This window comes from Siniperca chuatsi, linkage group LG21, assembly GCF_020085105.1.
Source record: "Siniperca chuatsi isolate FFG_IHB_CAS linkage group LG21, ASM2008510v1, whole genome shotgun sequence".
NCBI lineage: Eukaryota > Metazoa > Chordata > Actinopteri > Centrarchiformes > Sinipercidae > Siniperca > Siniperca chuatsi.
In genome coordinates, this window is record NC_058062.1 from 24,049,744 (window position 1) to 24,072,031 (window position 22,288).

General features: G+C 41.0%; 2 protein-coding genes across 13 annotated transcripts in view; one reads left to right on the top strand and one right to left on the bottom strand.

Annotated features, from left to right (window-relative positions):
• LOC122869546 (TANK-binding kinase 1-binding protein 1-like) overlaps positions 1-7,793 on the top strand; it is a 41,530-nt gene extending 33,737 nt beyond the window's left edge. For 8 of the 9 annotated variants that reach the window (XM_044182680.1, XM_044182677.1, XM_044182678.1 and 5 more), the window contains 5 exons: positions 149-339; positions 469-750; positions 2,374-2,454; positions 2,543-2,770; positions 3,610-7,793. In XM_044182680.1, the coding sequence (XP_044038615.1) occupies positions 149-339; positions 469-750; positions 2,374-2,454; positions 2,543-2,770; positions 3,610-3,738 (911 nt within the window). In that variant the 3' untranslated portion in view covers positions 3,739-7,793. Of the gene's footprint in view, positions 1-148; positions 340-468; positions 751-2,373; positions 2,455-2,542; positions 2,771-3,609 lie in introns of those variants that run through there. The other variant, XM_044182686.1, reaches the window with a different exon arrangement.
• Positions 7,794-14,308: 6,515 nt separating this feature from the next.
• The window catches only part of LOC122869547 (oxysterol-binding protein-related protein 7-like), a 41,332-nt gene continuing 33,352 nt past the window's right edge, over positions 14,309-22,288 (bottom strand). For all 4 annotated transcript variants that reach the window (XM_044182689.1, XM_044182687.1, XM_044182690.1 and 1 more), the window contains 3 exons: positions 19,010-19,136; positions 18,765-18,887; positions 14,309-15,482 (listed from right to left, as the gene is read on the bottom strand). In XM_044182689.1, the coding sequence (XP_044038624.1) occupies positions 15,374-15,482; positions 18,765-18,887; positions 19,010-19,136 (359 nt within the window). In that variant the 3' untranslated portion in view covers positions 14,309-15,373. The remainder of the gene's footprint in view (positions 15,483-18,764; positions 18,888-19,009; positions 19,137-22,288) is intronic.

The window sequence follows — 22,288 nt, forward strand, 5'->3', positions numbered from 1 at the left end:
GTCCCACGGAGTTTCATTGCCACTATCCCTCCGAGCTTTGCTTCTGAAGATTCACTCCAAACTAGCAACTGAAATGAGTGTGGGGTGGCAGGAGTGTAATATTGAGCCTCCTTTTACCATTTGCTTTCTTTCTCTCTTCCTCCTCCAGGTTCTCGTCCTCCTCCTGCTCCTCAGCTTCTCTCCCCCACCTCTCCTCAGCGCCCCTCACTCACCCCTGAGAGGATCCTCCCCACCCCCTCTCCTCCTCTGTCCCCAAGCGACGGCCCCGCCTCCTACTCCCATCAGCCAACCAGCAGCCGTCTACGAGCAAAGTTCCAGGGTCGCCGCAGTTACTCGGAGGTGAGACTGAAAAGGTTTGGTGTTTTTTAGTAGGAAAATTAGACTTGCACATTTTTGCGGAATTTTACAGTGAAACTGCGGATTTACTGCATAGACGTTTGACCTTTTGCCCTCCAACCCTTTTCCCAGGTATCTGACCCCTCAGCCATTCAGAGAACCCCAGCTCGCCTGATGAGGGACCCAGTATCCACCCTCCCCAAGCCCAGGCCCCTCCTGGGGGAGATGCATGGTTATGGCCAAACCAAACCTCAGCTCCGTACCTCCTTGGTGGGCCTGGTCAGACCAGCCTCGGCTCATGGAGCTGAAGGGGAGAGAGGAGGAGGAGGGGGAGGAGAGAGAGGTGGGGACAGGAGCCTGAGCAGCAGTCCTCATCACCATGCTCTGGACCTGGGCTTCCCTCTGGCTGCTGAGGTGAGACTGAGAGCTTCATTTACTTTTATTAAGTCAGTGACTTTCCTCATTGTTAACAGTCTTATATGCCCCCATAGTTTCTAAGTGACTTTAAATGATATGTTCTCATAGTTAATACCTGATTCATACTAGTACTGTTTCACAGGTCCAGCAAATACCTTAATTATATGAATTAAATGAAATCTCATTATGAAAAAATTGACTTTGTGTCCAGTGCTAATTAGCAAATATTAGCATACTAACACGTTGAAATAAGATTGTGAATATGGTTAACATTACCTGCTAAACATCAGCATGTTAGGACTGAAAAATAGGTTTATAGTTTTATCTTTGCAAGTTGTGAGCTGTTATTACAGTTAATCATATGTAGATTGAAGTATCGTTGGCATAGAGATGAAAGTTATTATTATTATTCTGCAAAATGTTAACGCTGAGGTACACTACTACACAACATTACACCCATGTGTGATTGTTGAACATCTCATCAATGAGGTCCAACACTGATGGGCGATAAGGTCTGGCTCACAGTTGGTGCTCCAGTTCATCCCAAAGGTGCTGGATGGGGTTGAGATCAGAGCTCTGTGCAGGCCAGTCAAGTTCTTCCACACCTTCTACAGCAAACTGGGAAAATCATTTCTTTATAGACTTGGCTTTGTGCACGGGGGCATTGTCACTCTAAGTTGGAGACACACTGTTGTCTAAAATATCACTGTATGCTGGAGCATAAAGATTTCCCTTCATTTCCCTCATTATTCCTCCAAATTTTACAGTTGGTACAGTACATCCAGGCAGGTAGCATTCTGCTGGCATCCTCCAAACACAAATTCCTCCATCAATCTGCCAGATAGTGAAGCATGATCATCACTCCAGACAACATGTTTCCACTGCTCCAGAGTCCAATGATGGTGTGTCTCACACCTCTACACCCAATGCTTGACATTACATATGGTGATCTTATGCTTGTGTGCTGCTGCTCAGCCATGGAAACTCATGTATGAAGCTCCTGACTCGTGCTGATATTGCTTCCCCAGACAGTTTGGGATTGGTAGTGAGTGTTGCAACTGAGGACAGACAATTTTGATATGCCACATGCCAAAGCACTCGGCGGTCCCGCTCTGTGAGCGTGTCACCTACTGCTTCGCCACTGACCTGTTGTTGCTCCTAGACTTTTGACTTTAACTTCACAATGACAGCACATGCAGTTGGCCAAATGTAGCAGGCCAGAAATGATGATGAACTGACCTAGGGGAAAGATGGCATCTTATGACGGTGCCATGTCGGAATTCACAGGTCTACAGTGTGACTCATTCTGCTACAAATATTTGTCAGTGGAGATTACATGGCTCTATGCTTGATTTTGAGTTAAGTTTACTTTATTGCCATTCTTAAGTATTTTCTCTAATCCATTTTTTCAGCAGTAGTCAGGTTACCAAACCAAACTGTAATAGATAAAGTTAGCACACTTTCTACAACTGATGTATAAAAGTGGACCATAGCATCCTTGAAACTTCCAATTTTTTTAACTTCCTCGAAAATAAATGTGTGCACCTTGTTTATGACACACATGACATATTATGTTTCAGAGTAATCAGCATGCTCATCTCTGTCCCTCCTCTCATCCAGGTACATCACTTCTGTCACCTTGACAACTCGCCTGAGCCCACCCCACTGGTGACACCACCACAGTCCTCTGATGATGAAGAGGTGATGACGATGATAATGTGTGCCTCTTCTCCTGGCTTTAAAGCTGGGTTATTCATTTTGAAGATGTCTGTGTTGTGTAAATTTACAGGATGTATGTACATACCTATCGCCGGCTGCCAGCCCGCCTCGGACGCTTGGCGCAATTGGGATAGGCTCGTCGTCGCCTAGGAAACAGCCCCTACACCCCTCGTTCCCGTCTCCGAGGAAACAGCCCAATAATCCCTCCTTATCAGCCCCTGAGGGCCCTGCCACCCTCTCCTGCCGTCTGCCTCCCTACATGAACACTGAGCATGCTCAGTCATGGCCCTCCATTAACGTGAGTAGAAAACAATGAGGGGGAAAAGGAAATGTTGCATAGAACACAAAACCAACAATTCACACCAGCCCACCGAGCACCATTGCACTATAAGCAGAAATGAGTGGATAAAAGTAAAAAAAAGAATTAACTAAAGGATAAAGAAGGTGTATAGCACACTCTCACTTTCTGAGGAAGAGAAAAACATATTTTGTGTGAGTAAAAATTAGAAATAAAAATGTAAAATATGTCCATGTTGAAAATTGTAGAACTTGCAGTATCTGAGCCAAATCATTTTTTAAAAGCTGTATTAATGGAACTTTTTGGCCAGTCGGGACAGACCAATCTGTACACACAACACGGGCGTATCATCACCGTATAATGTTGTTATAGTGAACATGTTAGCAGTTGTAGTTGCCTGTTTACATATCACCAGACACAGAGCAAAAAAAAAATATAATATTGGTTTCTACTTGAATCAAGGGCTAACGATGGTCCACGGTAGTCCTGCCATAGATACCCACAGCGTAGGTAGGTTCAACATCAGATCACACTCACACACCGCCCTCGAGAGCAATTTGGTGTTCAGTGTCTGGCCCAAGGACACTTCGACATGTGGACTACAAGGTGTCACTTGCCATCACACATAGTCCATGATGATATGATCCATTGTTAATATTAAGATCTTGATTAATGCAGCTTTTTTAAAAATCAGTTCTTAGCAACTTTGAACAAATGGGCATCCTCTAATGGACACAACTACAAAGCTTCCATGTAAATTTTGGTGTAAACTAAGACTAGATTCTGGGATTTTGCCGTAATTTGAGGTTCAGTAATTTGACACCTGTCTTCCTCTGTAGTTATGGATGGAGTCAGAAGAGAGTGCTGTCCGTAGCTGTCCTCTGTGTCAGCTGACCTTCCCAACTGGTTACCCCGATGACGCCCTCATCAAACACATCGACTCCCACTTGGAGAACAGCAAGATCTGACTTTTTATCAAGCGTTTTACACCCATTTTCACCTAAGATGGTCCACGTCCATCTTGATTGTTTTCTATTTAGGTTCTATTCAGGAATGCTTTGATGATCCCATATTCTTCTTTCTATGGAACTTGCCAGTATAACCACAGTCTTCTGGTACAGGGGCTACATGCCTTGCTCAAGGGGCACTTCCCTCTGCCCTTCCATCCAGATTGTGGAATCTAACCAGCGACCTTCCAGTCACAGAACAAGTTTGTTTTTCTACCCTCCAGGCCCAAGTGTTCATCATTTCATTTCCAGGTTGTACATTGCTTCCTTTTCGTTCACGAAGGACATGAGTACATTACCTAACATCTCTCACAAAGCCGCCTGGTGACAGAAGACTGCTTGAAACATCCGACACATGCAATGTCCGAAGTGTCTGTTTCATGTCCAACATGTATCACACCACCTGGCTGTCACTGCTCTCATGTCGGTTTGTGGAGGATCAAAATTACTATTTTCAAAAGATTTCTGGACGTGCAATGACCTGAGGTTAAAAATTGTCTGCAGAAGTAATTCAGTTAGTAACGTACTCTTGTTTGGATGTGATGACAAAATGAACACTGTTTAGTCTAGAAGACTAATAGCCGGTCTCCAAATATATCTCACAGGCTATAGAACAATTCATGATTAAAGGATAGTTTAAAGGATGCAGCAAACAAGTAATATTAATAACAATAATGGCAGTGAAAGGGGCCAATCTACTGGCTAGTCCAAAACAAACTACATGTAAACTCAAGAGTGTGAAATGCTCCTAAGGTAAAAATGTAATTCAATGAAAAAATAAGAACTACAGCACCTACTGCCATCTCCTGGTGTGGTAATGAGAGTGCCTTGGTTAAACCACAACCTTTATTTTGAAAAGCAGATATCTGTGGAAGCCTATTTCCGCTAGATGTGATGCTTTTCCTTTGGCCTGCATGGGAAGTCAGATCATATCTGTGTATTCTTGTGCACTGCATTCAGTACATTAATGAGATTGCATGCTGGCATACTTTTTTTAAATTCGTATTATTTTGGGTAGGTGAACTTCCAGCGCTCCCCGACACTGGCCTACTTTTCACTTAAAGTTTTCTGCAACATAGTTTGTGGAATTACATGAGTATGCGTTGTCCCAAACTGAAAATGTGGACACGACACATGATTTTTACTGGTGTACATAGTAACATGTATGTACAATATTACACTAATTGAACTGCTATATTGTACATACATTACAAATTTACTAGGTTAGGGCTATAACATTAGGAATCATTTCAATTCAATTGAATTTTATTTATATAGCGCCAATTCATAACAGAAGTTGCCTCATTGCGCTTTTCCTATAGAGCAGGTCTAGACTGTACTCTTTATAATATTATTTATTAATTATTAATTTCAGGATACTCTTTATTGATGTGTTTCTCCAAAATGTTTGAATCTTTGTCACTTTAACCTCTCTGGAAACCCTCTTGGAAAGTGAAGAAGGTGCAAGGCTTGTCTTTTGTCTTTGTTTCTTTGTGTTTGGTAATGTCTGAGAGGTGGGTGCTTTGGGTGGTATGGAGCTGCCTCTCTCTTGAACTAAGGCTCCGTTGACACTGCAGCTGACACTATATAAGCTCCGTTTTTCTGCCATGTGATTTAGAATCAGTCTTAAAAAAAAACAAGGGTTTAATTCAACTTGGGTTTAATTTTTGCAGTTTCTGCCATCTAATAACATTATAATTGCTAAGATCTCAGAACTCGACTTTGCTAAAGATAGGTCCAACGGGGCAACAAACACGAGCAGTCAGGCGATCAGACAGGTTGGAAACAAGCGAACAGTTTAGATTATCTAAACAAGACTAAGTCTACAGCCATGCTAGTGACTATGTGTGGCTGTACATAAGCACAGCAGTGCTTTGAGCTGATGTTTAGCAGGTATAATGTTCACCATGTTCACCATCTTAGTTTAGTGCGTTAGCATGCTATCATTAGCTAATTAGCAGTAAACACAAAGTACAGCTGAGGCTGATGGGAATGTTATTAGATTTTCAGGTATAGGATCATAAACCAAAGTATTGGGCAAATGAAAGTGTCGACCTGATGGTGGCGCAAGATGAAAACTGTTCATCCTAAGGGGAGCATGAATATCTGAACCAAATAGTTGAGATTTCAGTCTGGAACAAAGTGGTGGATCGACAGACTGACAGTTCCATCCATAAAAAGTGGGCACACCTAAAATGTTGCTATTAATCCTTCATTACACAGAAAACAGAACACAACCACAGTAAGTATGGTCAGTCAAATCTGAACAAGGATTCAGGCTGTAAACTGTGATTTTTGTTTACAACAGACACATCTAGTAAAATTCTAATATTTTCACCGTTTGCCTTTGTTTTCTCTTCCATTTAAGTTTGGCTAACCCATGGAGAGGTTTTCAACCTGATCGTCGGACTGCTGGTGTGACCTAAATGTGGAATTTCACAAATTCGGGAAAGATTACATCCAGATGTCAATTTTTTACATGGAATTGAATGTACTTCATTTCTGGATTCTGTAAGCAACATGGGACTTGTATTTGAACGCAATATTTCTTGTGTTATAATGACAAATAGACTAAATCCTAAACAAAGAATTATCTGTTCCTCGCATCACAGTCCTACTGATGGTTTAAAAGTATTCCACTGGCCAACAAAGGCAAGAAAGGAAGAGCTAGCAAGCAAACATAGATGTTAATGTTTTATGAGGAAGGACATGTATTTAGCCTGTTTGTTAGGCCTCTAGGATTCACACTACGCATTGTGGTGAGAAACAGTACATGAAAAGTTTAAGTCCTTAAGATTTCAGTTCTGGTTGATTTGTTGACACCCGTGGTTACTGGTGGTAACAGGAAATGCAGTTTAATACTACAGCAAACACTCGTTCAGTAGTAACTTTGTCTGGTGTATCTGTTTACAGTGCAGCCAAACAAACTCAGGTTGTTTTAATAAGGAAGTCAGTCAGTAATCCACAACAGCCGGACTCGGTAAAAGGAGTTGGTAGCTGCTCCTGCAGCTCCTCATCTAACAGCTCACTGTGACTCCACCACTAACAATGGAAACTAATGTTAGAGGGATAATTACTGAATGTAAATACATTGAATGGCTATTGTTGAAAAAATGCAGACCATTAATAGTATCAAATATAGGGTTTTATTTCATGAAAGTCTAAAAGATTATAAATTCAACTGTATTATATTACATGAAAACTCCACAGGATACCTTTAATTTGTCACTAGGTTACAACCTAATATAGATGTAAAAGTCATTTAAAACTCTGATCTCATATTTGAGAAGAAATTTAGAGGCATTCAAGAAAGCCTGCAGTGTGGATGGAGCCTAAAGCCAGACCTTCACCCAGGTAGAGGTCTGCCAATGCAGACAGAACATAATGTGTGGAGCAGGGGCAGTCTTGCATTTACCAAACTAAAATGTTTGGAAAGTAAAGAAGCACACCAGAAACAGAAATGTGTAAAATCAGAAGAACTCTCTCAGTTTCTTCGCAAATGAATATTTGAGCTTAACGGCTGAAACTTGCACTGGTTTATAGATGCCATCAGACTTGTAGGTTTATTTTTAATTTTTCAGGTGTTAGAAGGGGAAACTGCCATGTCGCCCTGTGCTGGTGGTGCTGGTTACATTCAAAGCCCCAGAGGAGATTGCAGTGAATTAAACACAAGAAGAATTACTTCATTGTATGACAACTATTTTACTTTTTACAATATTTTTTGCAGTTAACTTTATTGTAGATTGTGATTGATTTGCTCTGACAAACTAATTATGCACTTGATTCTTTTAGCTTTGTTAAATGAGGCTTTGAAAGCAGCCAGCAAGGGAAGCTCTTTGTCCACTCACTGTCATGAATACCTCACTGTTACTTCACTGTTTACAACATCAGCAAGAGAGAACAGGGAATGCTTTTAATAATAAATCATATGTTAGAACTGTGGACAGGGATTTGTGCTGTAGGTCTAAATTATCTGGAATAAGAAAAAATAAATAAAAGGGTAAAGTGAAATCAAATCTAACTTGTGCTACGTGTTGAAGGTCAATGACTGATGTGGTCTAACTGTGTAAGCAGTGTGTCAAACACCACAAGAGACATCTAAGGCCTGTACTACGAAGCAGGATTTGGGCTTAGCGAGGTAACTTCAGGGTTAACCCTGGGTTTTCAGGGTTATGGTGGTGGTTCACTTCTTACCGGGGTACATCGCCATGGTAACTTATGCTGCACACTTAACCTGCTCCAGAGCAGGTTATATTCAAGATAACAGATCAACGTGTATAAACTGACCAATTAATTCTCTTGGAAAATGACATCACCATTCGTAGATCCCGTGGGGCTCGGTGCGCGGCTCGTGAGAGGGTTCTCGTGGTAGGGACTGACTGATCTGTGTCAGCTTCCTGAGCCGTATGTTGCCAGTGCGACACGTCGAGTCGTGCGCTTACAGTCCCACAGACTGCATGCATTGCCTTGCGTCACTTTGCTACGGGTACTTTTATGTAAGCTGTGGGTGATGCAGAGAACCTGAGCAAAAACACAGTCAGCAGTGCAATTCAATGCAAGGTCACACGTCCACAGAGTGATTGGTGCAATACATTGCTCCCACATTCCCATCTCCATATGTCTGGGAAAGAATAAAGCCGATTATGTGAATCGCAAGTCATTCCACAGCCTCAACGGTCAGGTAGATCTTTATGTTTATGTTCTTTAAACTGCACTGTGTGATACTGATCATAGAAATATTCCTTTCCTATCTTCAGGGCTGTTCAGTGGAGTGCTGCTAGGTGGCTGCCATTTTTAATGACCCCCTATCCTGACCCTGATGCAGCGCCACAATATAGATTCAACGTGGCCCTTACCAAAACCAGGTTTAGGATAGAAATGTAGTTAAAAGTAATTAAAGATAAATCAATGGCAGCCAAGTGTCCATACTCCACCTGGGAAAATAAGACATCTAAATAGTCTTCTTCATCTATGGTCAGCAACCACAGATTACCTACCAGAGTGTATGGCAGGTTGCTTTCACTGTTACCTCTGTATGGGACAGTATGTAAGTGGGTGGTGGCAGCAAAACCAGTGTCTCCCCATCAACTGTAGAGCAAGTAAATACAAGTATATTATATAATTATGTTTTATTAGTAACCTAGTAGTTTGACATTGACTCACTGACACATACCCTGTACAAATGTGGCCTGTTGGGAGCTGCCACTTCCACCAGGGTCTGATGAGACACCCCCTTCCACCCCTTCCATTGAGGGGACCCTCATTATTGCAGAGGGCCAGCTGAGCCCCCTTCTGTCTTTTCCATTTCATTTTCCCCCCGTTGGCTACAAGCAATATCAAAGCCATTTCATTGTGCTTTTGTAAACTGATATCATCCTACAACAGAGAATGATTGAAGCACTAAAGCCTTGTACTTGTTGTACTTGAAAGTGAGCCTACTTACCGCTTTGATTTATGTTTTTATATTTATTTTTTATTTACTCCCAAGTCCGACGGAATAAGGCTAAAATTGTCATACACACCATAAAAATACATCTAAGCAACACATTAAATTAATGGAATACACAAATGTAATTATAGTCAGATCTACTTGTGCCCTATTGATGGTGCAGTGATATTATAAGCTGTCCTTCCTGCATTTGGCAGCTGCAACTGTGTTGCTTTTAGCTGGATTATGTGTTTAACTTCTTGTATTTGTCTAATATTACATTTTGCTCTTCATTTGTAAAATATGCCGCTCAGCTGCCCGTAGACTTGTCCATATTTGCGGTTGGTCATATGCAGCAAACACCGCCCCTTTGATGTGAACGTGCTCATGGCTGGATTGGGAAAACCTGGGTTGACTTACCGAGTTGTTAACCACCGTTGTGTGACCGCTTAGCGTGTTTGCAGTTGTTAGGCTTAGTGAAGCCGAATAACAAAAAGATATTCTGGGCATGTTGAACTTGCTTTGTTTTCATCACCAGCAGACCCGGCTTGCTCCTCCTCATCGCCTTCAGGTAAGCCCCCTCCACGGGGTGGCTAGAGGTTAATCCCAATTAGGTCTAGTTTCCCTACATAGATGCTAGGGACCTTTAGGCATTCCTTTTGGGTCTGTTAGGAACAAGGCTAATGATTATAGGTTTGGTTGACTATCTATCAGGCTGTCCCTGACAGCGAGGTCAATCTCTGGCCTATCTAGAAGGTACAAGAGGCAAATTTCAACTGTTCGGTTACGTGCCCGCCTAAAGTTTAGGTAACATTGGGAAAGGGAAGCCTATAGCAGGTCGAGGTCCAGCGCTGCCTGCACTCAGAAGGGATCCTTGCCTTTTGGATCAGGCCCGCTGCTTCGTCAAGGTCCGACACTCCCAGCGTGGAAAGATGCCCTGAGAGTTGCTGCCACAAGTTTTGAGTAACAGAGGTTAGAGGCGAGAAGAAAGAGTGTGTATGCGGCAAGGCAGCTTACCATCGGTATGACCTACCGGAGGAGGCGACCAGCCGCCAGACCTCAAGCTTCCTCCCCCTACCAGGTGTGTGTACGCTGGCAAAGTGGCTTACCATCGGTCTGACCAACCTAATACACGGGGACGACCAGCCGCCGGCCCCACGCCTGCATCTTTTTTATCAGTCTCGGGGAAATCAGATTTAACCTAAGAGTCTCAGCTAAGACAGTGTAAGGTCTTTTCTCATAAAAGGGGCAGCTCTCTCTGGGTGACACCTGCGCGTTCATGTCAGGGTCAATATGCTGATTTTGATGCAGGAACAATAGGAATTGAACCAACAGGAACAAATTACACAAATCAGCTAATCCATAAAAGATATAGATGGGTTGTCTGGAGTCTCTTAGTAGATAATGATGCAAAAAATGATAACGTCTAACCAGCAAGTTGATCATAGCTCGTAAGAAGTTGAAATACCAACTCTGCCTGATGCACACACACAGGGTGTATATACCTGTTCAGGGACTGTCGTCCCCCTCCTCTTTTCATCCATCTCAGGGGGGAGAAGCAAATACACATTTCTGTGATACAAGGAACACGAACATGCGTTGATTTTATTTTACTATTTCATTTGCTGTGCATATAGGTATACATGTGCATATATATACACACATAGGATATATATATATATATGTGTGTGTATTGTCATGAGAACAGATGTTGTAACATGACATCATCTATGAGCCTGTATAATATCAGGCAGTGTTCAGTGAATGATGTCCTGTTTATTCATAAGATATGTAAGGTGTTTGGTATCTTTCAGCAACTGGAGGCCAAGCTTTTAAACATGGGAGCATTAGACATGCTAACGTCATTAATTCTTTAGAAAAAAAATTGGAACAAAGAAAACACTAAAGACAGGATAGATTTAGGGTGGGGAGAGTGAAGTTTTGCACCGTTAACATCGGACACCACCGCCTCTTGACAGAAGACTATAAAACAGGAAGAAGCCCGCATCTTCTCTCCTTCTTTGTGTCTTGTTTGGTCCTCTTTGGGTTCTTCCATCCCAGAGGAGAGATACGCCTGTGAAACAGCCTTACACAGCCAGTATGACAGGCGCTGTGCAGACAGAGGCAGACCTTGAGCTTGCTCTCTGTAGTGCACAAACAGATGCTGAGAACGGTACATGGTGGCCACGCGCGCAATGTAGTGACCCATTCCTGCAGCTCTGATTGGAGAGCGAGGCATTGTTCCTGGGATGACAGGATCGCTTCCTGTATCCCGTTGAACTGCGGGGGGGGGGGCAAACTGCATTGTGTAACCTCTGCTGATCAGCCTGCTCATTCAGCTGTCCATGGAGCATGCTCTGAAAGTGGGCGTACATGCACTTGGTGCCCTGCGGTTGCCATGGAGCCTAGCCAAGCCCGAAAGGGCTGAGAGGAAGGCTCCAGAGTCAGAAAGACAATGTGTGGGGAAGCCTCTGAATGTGTGACAGAGGAAGAGTGCTGCTTAAATGTCGTGAGTCCGTGCTGCCTATTAATCGAAAGGTTAAAGGCTGCCAGCTCACAGTGCGGGGGATGTGTGTGCGACAGCTGTGGCTCAACCAGTAGATTCAGGGACAGACTGCATTATTACAGGAAAACTGCTCTTTAGGGGTCGATGTTTGTGTTTAATTTCAAAACTGTTTTGTGCATAAAGAGCATGCAAAGAACCACACACAACAGACGATGATGTCCGCTTCCTACGAAGCCGACCTGGCAGGGTCCAGCACCGAGGGAAACGCGATCTGAACAGTCTGTCCGGACTGATGGGGGCTTCCAGCAGGTCTCTCCTCGAAGCCTCAGCAACAGAGGATTGCTGCAGCCACAGGTGTCTGTGGATTAGCCAGGCCACAATCCTGGCAGATGGTGACAGACGCACACAGGGTGAGTGAAGCGGTAGCGGCTTTGCTAATCTCAGACGCCTCTTCCAGCATCAGATTCAGAATCAGAATCCTTTATTGATCCCCGAGGGGAAACTCTTTCATTACAGCAGCTCACTGTCACGTCAGGGCACACAGGGACAGAAGTTCTAAGCAAATCAGAATATAATACACTATAATACAGGCAAGATAAATTAAGTACAAAGTGGATATAAGTATAAATTAAAATAAGTGTAAAGTACAAAGTGGATTTACCGGTTGATGATAAGTATGTACGGTAAAATAATACAATGTAATAATATAAATAATAGTGTATGAACTGTCAAGTTAAGTGTAGCTTATTATTGGTAGTTGTACCAGGTAGCACTTCCTGATGGCGGGAAAGTGAGGCCAAACCGGGTCCCATCGGGTCAGCTGAGCCAGAGGGTCACCTGACATCGCGTCTGGAGGGGCGGGCTCCTGTGCAGAGGTCTCTGTCAGCACTTTTCTATTAAGTGTTCCTCCTCTGTAGACATTTTTAAAGCTAAACTCAAGACCCACTTGTGTTCTCAGGCCTTTGAATGCCCTTAATGGTTCTATGCATCCATGCATGCATTTAGTCCTTCAAAATAAGACAGTGTCCAGATGACTACGATTGAAACCTTTTCTACGACTTTTAGTCCTCTATGTTTTAAAAATTCTCCTTTACCAATTTTTGTGTATACAACAAGGTTTTAATACCACGTTACCACAATTTTATTCTTTCTATGTTAAATTATTGTACAGCACTTGGTTGTTTTAAAATATGCTTTATAAATAAACTTGATTTGATGATGTACTCCAGTTAAAACCTTAATATGTTCATGGAATAATCATTTTTGCATAGCTACCAAATTGCCCAATAGAAGTGAAATTACTAATTGCCAAAATTATGGAAAACAACAAAATGGTGCATCCTGTTTATCATACATACCAAGAGCTGTCAATTTATGACACATTTACATTTGACAAGACCCCCCCCAAAAAAAGCTCGTACTACTACATCACAGAAGATATTGTATGTTTTACTCCACTACATTTGTCTGACAGGTATAATTACTTTTCAGATTAAAAATTTTCATACCCTTCTTGTCCAGTGAAAACCATGTATCTCCAAATTTGGTTATTTAGATTTTTTCTGATAAACTGAAGGCTTAAGTGTTCCTTTATGGGTTGAGAAATGGGTATAAATATTAAATCACTGCAGGTTTGCGGCTGTAAAATGTTAAATGGATTTTCGTCCCGATTCTCCAGAGCTCTTCTCCAGAATGTCAGCAGTCTACCTGATGAACTCAAGTATGGAGACCCAGCGTGTTCAATATTACATAAAGAAATGACACATTATGAAATAAAATGTTTTATTAATAGACTAAATAGGCAATATAACCATGAAAAGGTGAAATCTTCCAAGGAATTTTTAAAACTCAGCTCCATATTGTGAAATGTTATTTCATCCTGCTTATTTTCATAAGCGTTTATTTAGCGTCTTTTCCCCCCATTCCAGCTGTTTTTATTTTAAAAAGGTCCTGGAAATTGCGTTTTGCATCGAATGTGACTCATCATACAGTTTTTGTTAGTCAAGACAAACAGAGCAGAGGCAGTAATGTGAATCATAACTGGCTCTGCGCCGTTTGGAAAAAAAAACTACTACAATGAACTAGAAATGACCTGCAACAAACTGAAAAGAATCAGTATATATCAATAATGAGCTGGGTGTTAAAACATTTATCAGATTGCAATTTCATGGTTGTATTACATTTGGATCTCCATACCAGAGAACTAAAATGACAAATCATGTCATGCTGGAGGATTTTCCACAACCTGGCAACCCAAAAGTTGGTCATATTAATGGCTTATAAGTGATTAATAAAGCATTAGTAAATATTTTATTTCCCATGAATAAAGCCATTACTTATAACTTATAAGCCCTTTCTAAAGAGTGCCTCATTAGAATGTGGTCCAATCTATCATGACTTGGCCGTTATTTCTGAATTCATCTGTTATCTGCTCACTTTCTTTTGGCCACACATTTGACTTCATTAACCTGACGTGATAATTTGAGTGTGGCAACTCAATGAACTCCCTTTACAGATGAAGGCCTTGAGATGCAGTTGAAAATTCCTGAAAAAGCTAGTGCATGGACCTTGAGATAATAATGGACCTTGAGGCAAAACAGTGTTGATTATGGAACCTTTATTTGAAACAAAACCATTAAGAAAAAACTGTCACATAGTCTCTTTTCCTTAATAAAATCCATTGTTGAAACATCAATAAAAATACTTCATTGCATCAACGGAAAGCATAAAGGTCCAAGAGATGCAATCCTGGTCTGTCAGCTCATTTTGGACATCAACAATTCATACAGGTGAGAGAGGAAGAAGGCTAGGCTAACAGGACTGCTAGATTTAACCAGCGTAAGGACACTTTAGAAAAACAATGCATCACCAATGTGTCACAATTAAACATCAGAAAATACACACTGACTTTACAAATCCACACAAGTTTATACAGTAAGACCCACTGAGAAAGAAAGCAGGACAGCACCAGCTCACCTGTAATACACCCTACAAGCACCAGAATTAGCCCTCCATGTGTTCTGGACCCCTCTGCAGGAAGCTAGCCTCTGAACCTCATCACAGCTGTCATAAAAATGAGGCAGCATAAAAATATTTATATTGACATGCTAAAACTAACGAAAGTATAACATGTGACATTTGTCCCACAAATATGATATAAGACACTTTACAGACAAAGAAAGACCTCAATCCTTACAGGAAAACTTGAAGATATTTACCCACAATTTTCTCAAGGGCAGCGATAAAGAGTTTAAAAACTGGATTTTACGTTGAAATTTCCTTTTGAATCATGAATGATTATATTTAAGGTCTCCATTATGGTAAGAGGTAAGTGAAAAGTTGGAAAGACATCCGGCTTCTTCTAAAATCAGTCTTCATTTGTTCCACAGTGGCACCTCACCTCTACATGGCACAAAAACCCAATGAGAGGTTCATTTATGCTTCCAAACGCCCTTCTCCTTTACATTCTTGCAGTAATGGTAGCAGCAGATCTTTGTTGACGAGTCACTTGAGTATATTTATGCATCGGTTACTGGACCAGCTTGGGTACAATTAATCAGATTTACTAACAGAGGGGCGTTTTATTCCTCTTCATCATATTACCATGTGTTTAGCACCTGGGTAGTTTCATTTAGCCTCAGCAATAAGCTAAGTGCAGTGTTCTACCACAGGTCCGGGTTTTCAGTCTTAGAGAAGCCAGGGTCTTTGCGGAGCTTCCAGTAGGTTTCATTGTACAGCCACACCTCTCTGTTGGCCTCATCCAGAGCTTTCCTGAGATAATAAACCAAAGAAAACGGTTGCTGTTAAGCACTCATCTTTTAAAGTCATTTTAACAAACATTTTACGGAATAGTTCGACATTTTGGAAAATATACTTATTTGCTTTCTTGCTGAGAGTTAGATGAGAAGATTGATAACACAATATGAAGCTGCTACCACCACCAGCAGCTGGTTAGCTTAGCATAAAGATTGGAAACAGCTAGTCTGTCTCTGTCCAAAGGTAACGAAATCCACCTACTGGCCCATCTAAAATTCACTTAAAACGTTTGATCTTATTTGTTTAACCTGTACAAAAACTTTGGAACGTCATTGCCAATTAAACTTCGGACATCAAAATATTTCTCTTTGATTTTTGTTTGTTTTCCAAGATCTTTCTGTGTAGTCTCACCCCCATATAAATTTTTGAGCAGCTCCTCCATTTCCTTTGCACCATGCATTGTGGGAGAATAGTGTAAATGGACAAGGCTGTTTGGTTTGACTATACTTCAGTTACATTTCCAAAATAAAATAAAAAAATCAGGGAAAACCAAAATCTGCTTAGAATTACTGTGTAAGATGGGCTTTGTCATTATTGGACTTAGTTTTGTGTATAGTGACCAGCACCAGTAGTAAGTTCCTTTAGAGGTACTGGTAGGGAAATTTTGTTACCTACTTTTTCTACTATTCCTTTAACATTTTAATAGAATTACAATCTTGCTGTGACAAGAGGTATATAATTTTAGGATTTTACTTAAATTTAGGATTCATTATTTTCATTAATTTGGGTAATGTCATGTTTAAACTCTTGTCTATTGTTTTATCCAAGTATGACAGAATATTTATTTTAGGTGATTTCAATATTCATCTATGTTGCCCTTCATACCCCATGTCTAATGAGTGCCTATATCTAGTTCAATTCAATTTTATTTATATAGCGCCAATTCATAACAAAAGTTATCTCATTGCACTTTTCCTATAGAGCAGGTCCAGACCGGACTCTATAATATTTACAGAGACCCAACAAATCCCACCATGAGCAAACATTTGGCGACAGTGGCAAGAAAAAAAAAAAACTTCCTTTAAGAGGCAGAAACCTTGGACAGAACCAGACTCAAGTTGAATCGTTGAGTTGTTTACAATTGCTCTATTCCTATTACAACACTTCCACAATATCCAGATGAATTAATCATTTCTTTCAACAATTACTGTTGTTCCATTCTCGACGACAGTGCTCCAATTAAAATCAGAAAGCTAAAATCAAAACACCACCCCTGGCCAAATGAGCACACTCGATCCAGTCGGTCTCAAATTTGACCTGATCCACGAAATCTACTAACCTTCAACAATAACCTTGTTTCCCTCACTCAGTTTCAAACTATTAGCATCTCAGCATTAGATAAATTCATTTCTCAAATGAAATCCTCTATCTGTGTTTTAGACATTATCCCAACTAAGTTTTTAAGAGAGGTTTTCCACACTGGCGGCCATTTTATTATATTGATTATTAACAGTTCCCTGACTTCTGGTAATTTTTCTAATTGTTTCCAACACGCAATTATTCAACCATTACTGAAAATGGTAATCTGGATCCCTATTACTCAATAATTTTTTATCTAAAGTGCCGAAGAAAATAATTTCAACTCAATCTCTTATGAACAATAATATTTTTAATAGTTTTCAGTCAGGTTTTAGAGCTTGCCATAGCACAGACAGCCCTTGTAAAGCTACTTTTAACAGCTGATAGACTGCTCAGTCCTAGTGCTTTTAGATCTCAGTTCTGCTTTAGACACAATTTATCACTCTGTTCTCCTGCATCGTCTAGAAACCTGGGTTGGTCTTAAGGGAACTGCTCTACATCTGCTACGTTAATACCTCTCCAATAATTCCTTCTGTGTTGTTAAAGCAAATTCATGTTCCTCTGTTGCACATTTTAATTGTGGTGTTCCTCAAGGGTCCATTCTTGGCCCACTACTGTTTTCAATATACACGCTTCCTCTCAGCCAGATCATTCAGAACCATGGTGTCTCCGACAGTCGTTATGTGGATGACACAGGTATGCCCCTCTCCAATTCTGTAACGCTTATATAAAGCAGATTGTTAGAGATGCATCAAAAAATGACTCAAAAAAATTTCTGTTTTGAGGCTCAAGTGAAGAATGTTGTTCATCATGTTCCTTCACTGACTCCAACTGGTGCAGAACGCTGCTGTGAATTTTAACAGGCATCAAGAAATATGTACACGTGACTCCTGTGCTAGCCAACTTACACTAGGCTTCACGTTCTGTTCCGTATTGATTTTAAACTTCTACTGATCACTTTTAAAGCATTAAATGGCCTTAATCCAAATTATATTAATGATTTATTGACTCCGTATGTGTCTGGATGTGGCTCTGCTGGTTATTCCTGGATCCCGGCTTGTGACAAAAACTGTTAGACAGGCAGAGTGTTCCACTGTCTGGGTGCTCTGAGATCAGACAGGCTACATCATTAGCATCTTTTAAATCCCTTCTTAAAACTGTCTTTTAAAGTAAAGCATTTATGAACATTAATATGTTGCTTGGTTTAAATCGCCCCACTCTTGCCTTTTAAATTTTATTTAACTTTTATTTAATTCCATGGTGTTTTTATTTGTTTTTGCTTTTATCTGTTGTTTTTTTCCTGTATAGCAGCAGCATTATTGTAACTTTAAAATTTGCCATAAACAGGCTTATTGACTCATTTACAATTTTTGTTGAAGTAAACTGTGAAAATGACGAACACTTGAGTGGTGACTTAGAACTGAAGATGAAGACCCTGTCTGACAGAATTTGTCAGATACAGTCCAACTTTTCCACCAGTAAAGTTCATAAATATCATTCAGTTCAGTTTATTTGCCATAATGAGGGACTACACCGTCTTATTTGCCATAACTTCGTCAAGTTTGAGGAAACAACCCCTGATGATGTCATCAGGGTAATCTCAGTGTGGGCATAGAGATGACAAATTTATTACAGAGCGTGCGTTACAAACTGAGGCGTGGAGTTTGACAGGGGGATATAGGATGCAGGGAATCATGGCATCATGGAAATGTGGGATCAAGCATTTTTAGAGCTTAAATCATACCAGGGACTAAAAGTGAGGATCTCACTGCTACATTTATTTTGATATTTTTTCTCATCTGTGTCTTGTGAGTTCTCCATCACTGGAGTAACCCTTTAACATATTGTTGATATAAGGGCGGAGGCAACATTTGGCTGTGTATAAGTGTGCAATGTTAAATCTTCCTTCCCAAAAGGCCCAAAAGCAGAGCTCCTCACCTGAAGAACCTGGGGATGTGCTCCTCCCCGTTCTTGGCCATCTCCTTCCTCATCTCCCTCTGCTTCTCCTCCACCTCATCCTTCTTTTTATCTGCCTCTGCTACTTTCCCCTCCTCCAGGAGCCTGATGGGGAGAAGAGGGGCAGGAATTAAACAACTGGTCAACATGGAAGATGGTGCAATAACTGGGGTGAAAAAATAATATGAAAATATTTCAGTTTAAATAAATAAAAATTCTATTTGTACCTCTGGTCTGGTCTGAAGCGTGTGTCTGTAGGCGGGAGGACTGCCTTCAGGTCAGGCGTCAGTTCATTTAGTTCTCTGGCGTAACGTGAGAAGCCATAGAACTGGAAGTGGTCATCAGGCTGCACATCTAAACAGGAAATGACATCATGCATTTTAAGACTGGGGACATCAGGCAATGTGGTCGACAACTTTGAGAGGGGTCTGCCTGCAGGGCTCCTCTGTGGAGTCGCTTCCGGTGCAGGCTCCTCTCTCAAGTCAACTCCACTGTCGGGACAGGAATTATTTTATTTTTTTATTTTTTTACATCTCCCAAAAGGATGGAACTTAAGGCATTCTCGGTTGTTTCCGCTACACTATGCCTCGTGACAACAGTAGGTGACTGACTTGCGTATGTTCATTGGTAATTTGCGTGATTTTAATCACACCTTTTGATAGCGGTAGCTATTTTGACAAATGTTACACATGTAGGTATGCTATTTGTCATTTTAAATGTAGTTACGCCAACTCTGGCTAGCATTAGCTCCTGAGTTTTATGGCAGAATTAGCTTTTTTTCTGTGGATAAACTGTTTACAAAAACGTTTAATAAAGTCGAACACACAGTTGTATATAAACAGTTTAGCAAGAGCATAGATCTGCATTTGTCTTAAGATGTTGACTATGACGCTCAGGTTGGTTATTTGTCGTCCAAAAGAAGATAAAATAAAGATTTTCTGTCATACAGGCTGTTCAGCGTAGATTAAAATGTATACTGAAAAAAGCTGTTTTCACACTTAAACAGTGTGCAAAGACTTTGCTGGCTGTATGAATTAATCATATTTGAATTGAAGTTTATGTACTATGATTCATTCGAGATATAAATATAGATCTTAAAAGAAGGAATGCAATATATTATTGTATGTGAATAGAGGATCTGATACTGTTGGTGCAGCAATTATGCTATAGGAAGACAACCTTTTTCCCCCTAGGACAGTGTGGAGCCCAGGACTGTACATGACTGCAAGACGGCAGCAGAATGGGTTAAAGCAAACCAGCATGTGTTTTCAGCCAAGGTGGAGTTACCCATGCACTGAAGATGGGGGAAGAGGAACTGGCTGAGGCTGCACAGCTGTATGGACAGTTTTGGGTTGAGGAAACAAGTGATGGCCTGGACGAACATGAGAAGGAATCAATCTTGGAGCCATTCAAGTTTGTATTTTACAACAACATTGAAGACGTGGGAGATTTGTGAAGAGATTACAGATGGCTAAGGGTATCTGGCATACTGTAAATGCTTTGTTTTGTTTTTAATGAAGCATTTAATTCACTTATTATACCACAAAGAACATAGAGCTAAGTTAGTGTATTTAAGTGTAAGATAAGCCTTTTATTGACCCCCCAGGAGCAAATTTAGGTTTTCCAGCAGCACAAGGACAGAAATAGCACAGACAATTATGAAAATTAATGATTGATAATAAAGAATACACAAGGGAAGCTAAAATAAAAAAAAAGTCAAGCAATATACATAAACTATACTGCCAACAGTGCAGTACAGTCTAAAAGTTAAATGATAGCGAATAAAGTAGCAGCAAAGTATAGTACATGTACAAGTTAGGTGGAACCATCTACTGTAATAGCACACAACAGAATAGTTGTGGGAGACATTTGGGGGTGACAAAGCGGTTTATGGGCGTAATAGAATTTATGCATGGTTTATTAGGCCCTGTGATTATGTTGTTTTGGGTTATGGGGCACTAGATGTTCCAATCATAAGAATAAGGTTGAGATCAGAGTCGGGGGACAAAAAGTCCTGGCTGATCTCTCAGAGTGTTGCTCGGAACGAATGCGTCATACAAACCTCTTGGCTGTTATCACAGGTTGTTTAGTCGCCAAAAATATTGAGCTCAAAAGGGGATACCTTCCCCCGCTTGTAGTGTGCATAAGCACAAAACCCAGAGAGACTGGGGGGAGAAAGGAAGGTGGGGGTTAAGGGGTAGGTCAGTGAAAAACATGGCCAGCCATGATTATAGGATCCACATCTCAAATTTCCAAATTTAAAACTCATGAAGCCTCGAGTTGCACTGAATGTGAGAGTTGTGTTGTGTGTTGTCTATTGTCATTGATGCTGCTTTTACTCTGACCATTTTCAGGAACATAGGAGAGTGCCTCAATTGCATCTGTTTCATGTTTTGATTTTCACCCTTCACCTCTGATTTGTAAGAAGGCCTCTATATTGGGGTCCAACAGTTCTAAGACTCAAAGCAGAAGAATTTAAAAGTCCAAACACTCCTAAACACATACAGCAGAGTGTAAGGGATGTACTTACAGAAAGTAAAAGTATTAACTAATTCAATCAGGTATTCTACGTGCACCGATATTATTGCAAAACAAGTATTTAACATAACGAGTATTTTGTCGTGCCTCTCACTGTGCAAAGAAAACAACCACTGCATTCTTCAGGAACATAGTGGTGTGTTCTTTTTGCCTTCATGTGTTTAGTAATTAATAAATACCACCGTTAGTGCCTAAACCCGCAAAATGCCCTGTTGATTAAACTTTCCAAAATAGAGCTGCCTGTGTGAAGTTACATTCTGAGGTGGTTCCCAGCCTCATCCAAACTTATCCTTGTAAGAGGAAACTTTTGATGCTGCAGCAGTATTTATTGAATTTGTGCGTTTAATGTTTTAATGTTTGTGCTGTAAATATGAGAACCCCTCAGAAAGGTGCTCATCAGAAAACTTCCTTTACGAGGCAGAAACCTTGGACAGAGACTTTCACCTTGTTGACCTGATGGAGGCATGTTGCTTCTGAGAAGGCATGTGAACAGACTCTATTCTGCTCCTGAGATACTTTTACTGAAAGAGGTCATAGAGCACTGCTCGCCAAGCTGTCAGTCTTGGGTCACCTAACTGGGGAAGTTTTGAAAAAATGGTTGTCTTCTCCTCTCACCAGACAGTGCCTGCTCCACATACAAAAGCAGAGATGTGCTCCCTCTGCAGGCTTTTGATTCAAGGATCCACTTTGTTGTTTATACTGCCACTCTGAACCTCTTCAATAAACTAAACTCATGACCTCTGCATTCAGCGACTTGAAGGCTGCTCTCACATCAGCACCAGACAATGATCTGCCTTTTTTGGAAGCGAACAGCTTTGTCAGGGGCATCTTGGTTCGGAAACAGGGCTCTCATTACCGCCCGATGGCTTTCTATTCTTATAAACGGCCTCCTTGCTGGGGATGCCAGTCGGATTGCGAGCTATCACAGCTACGGCTATTATAAAAGGACTGGGTTGTGAAGGCTGTAT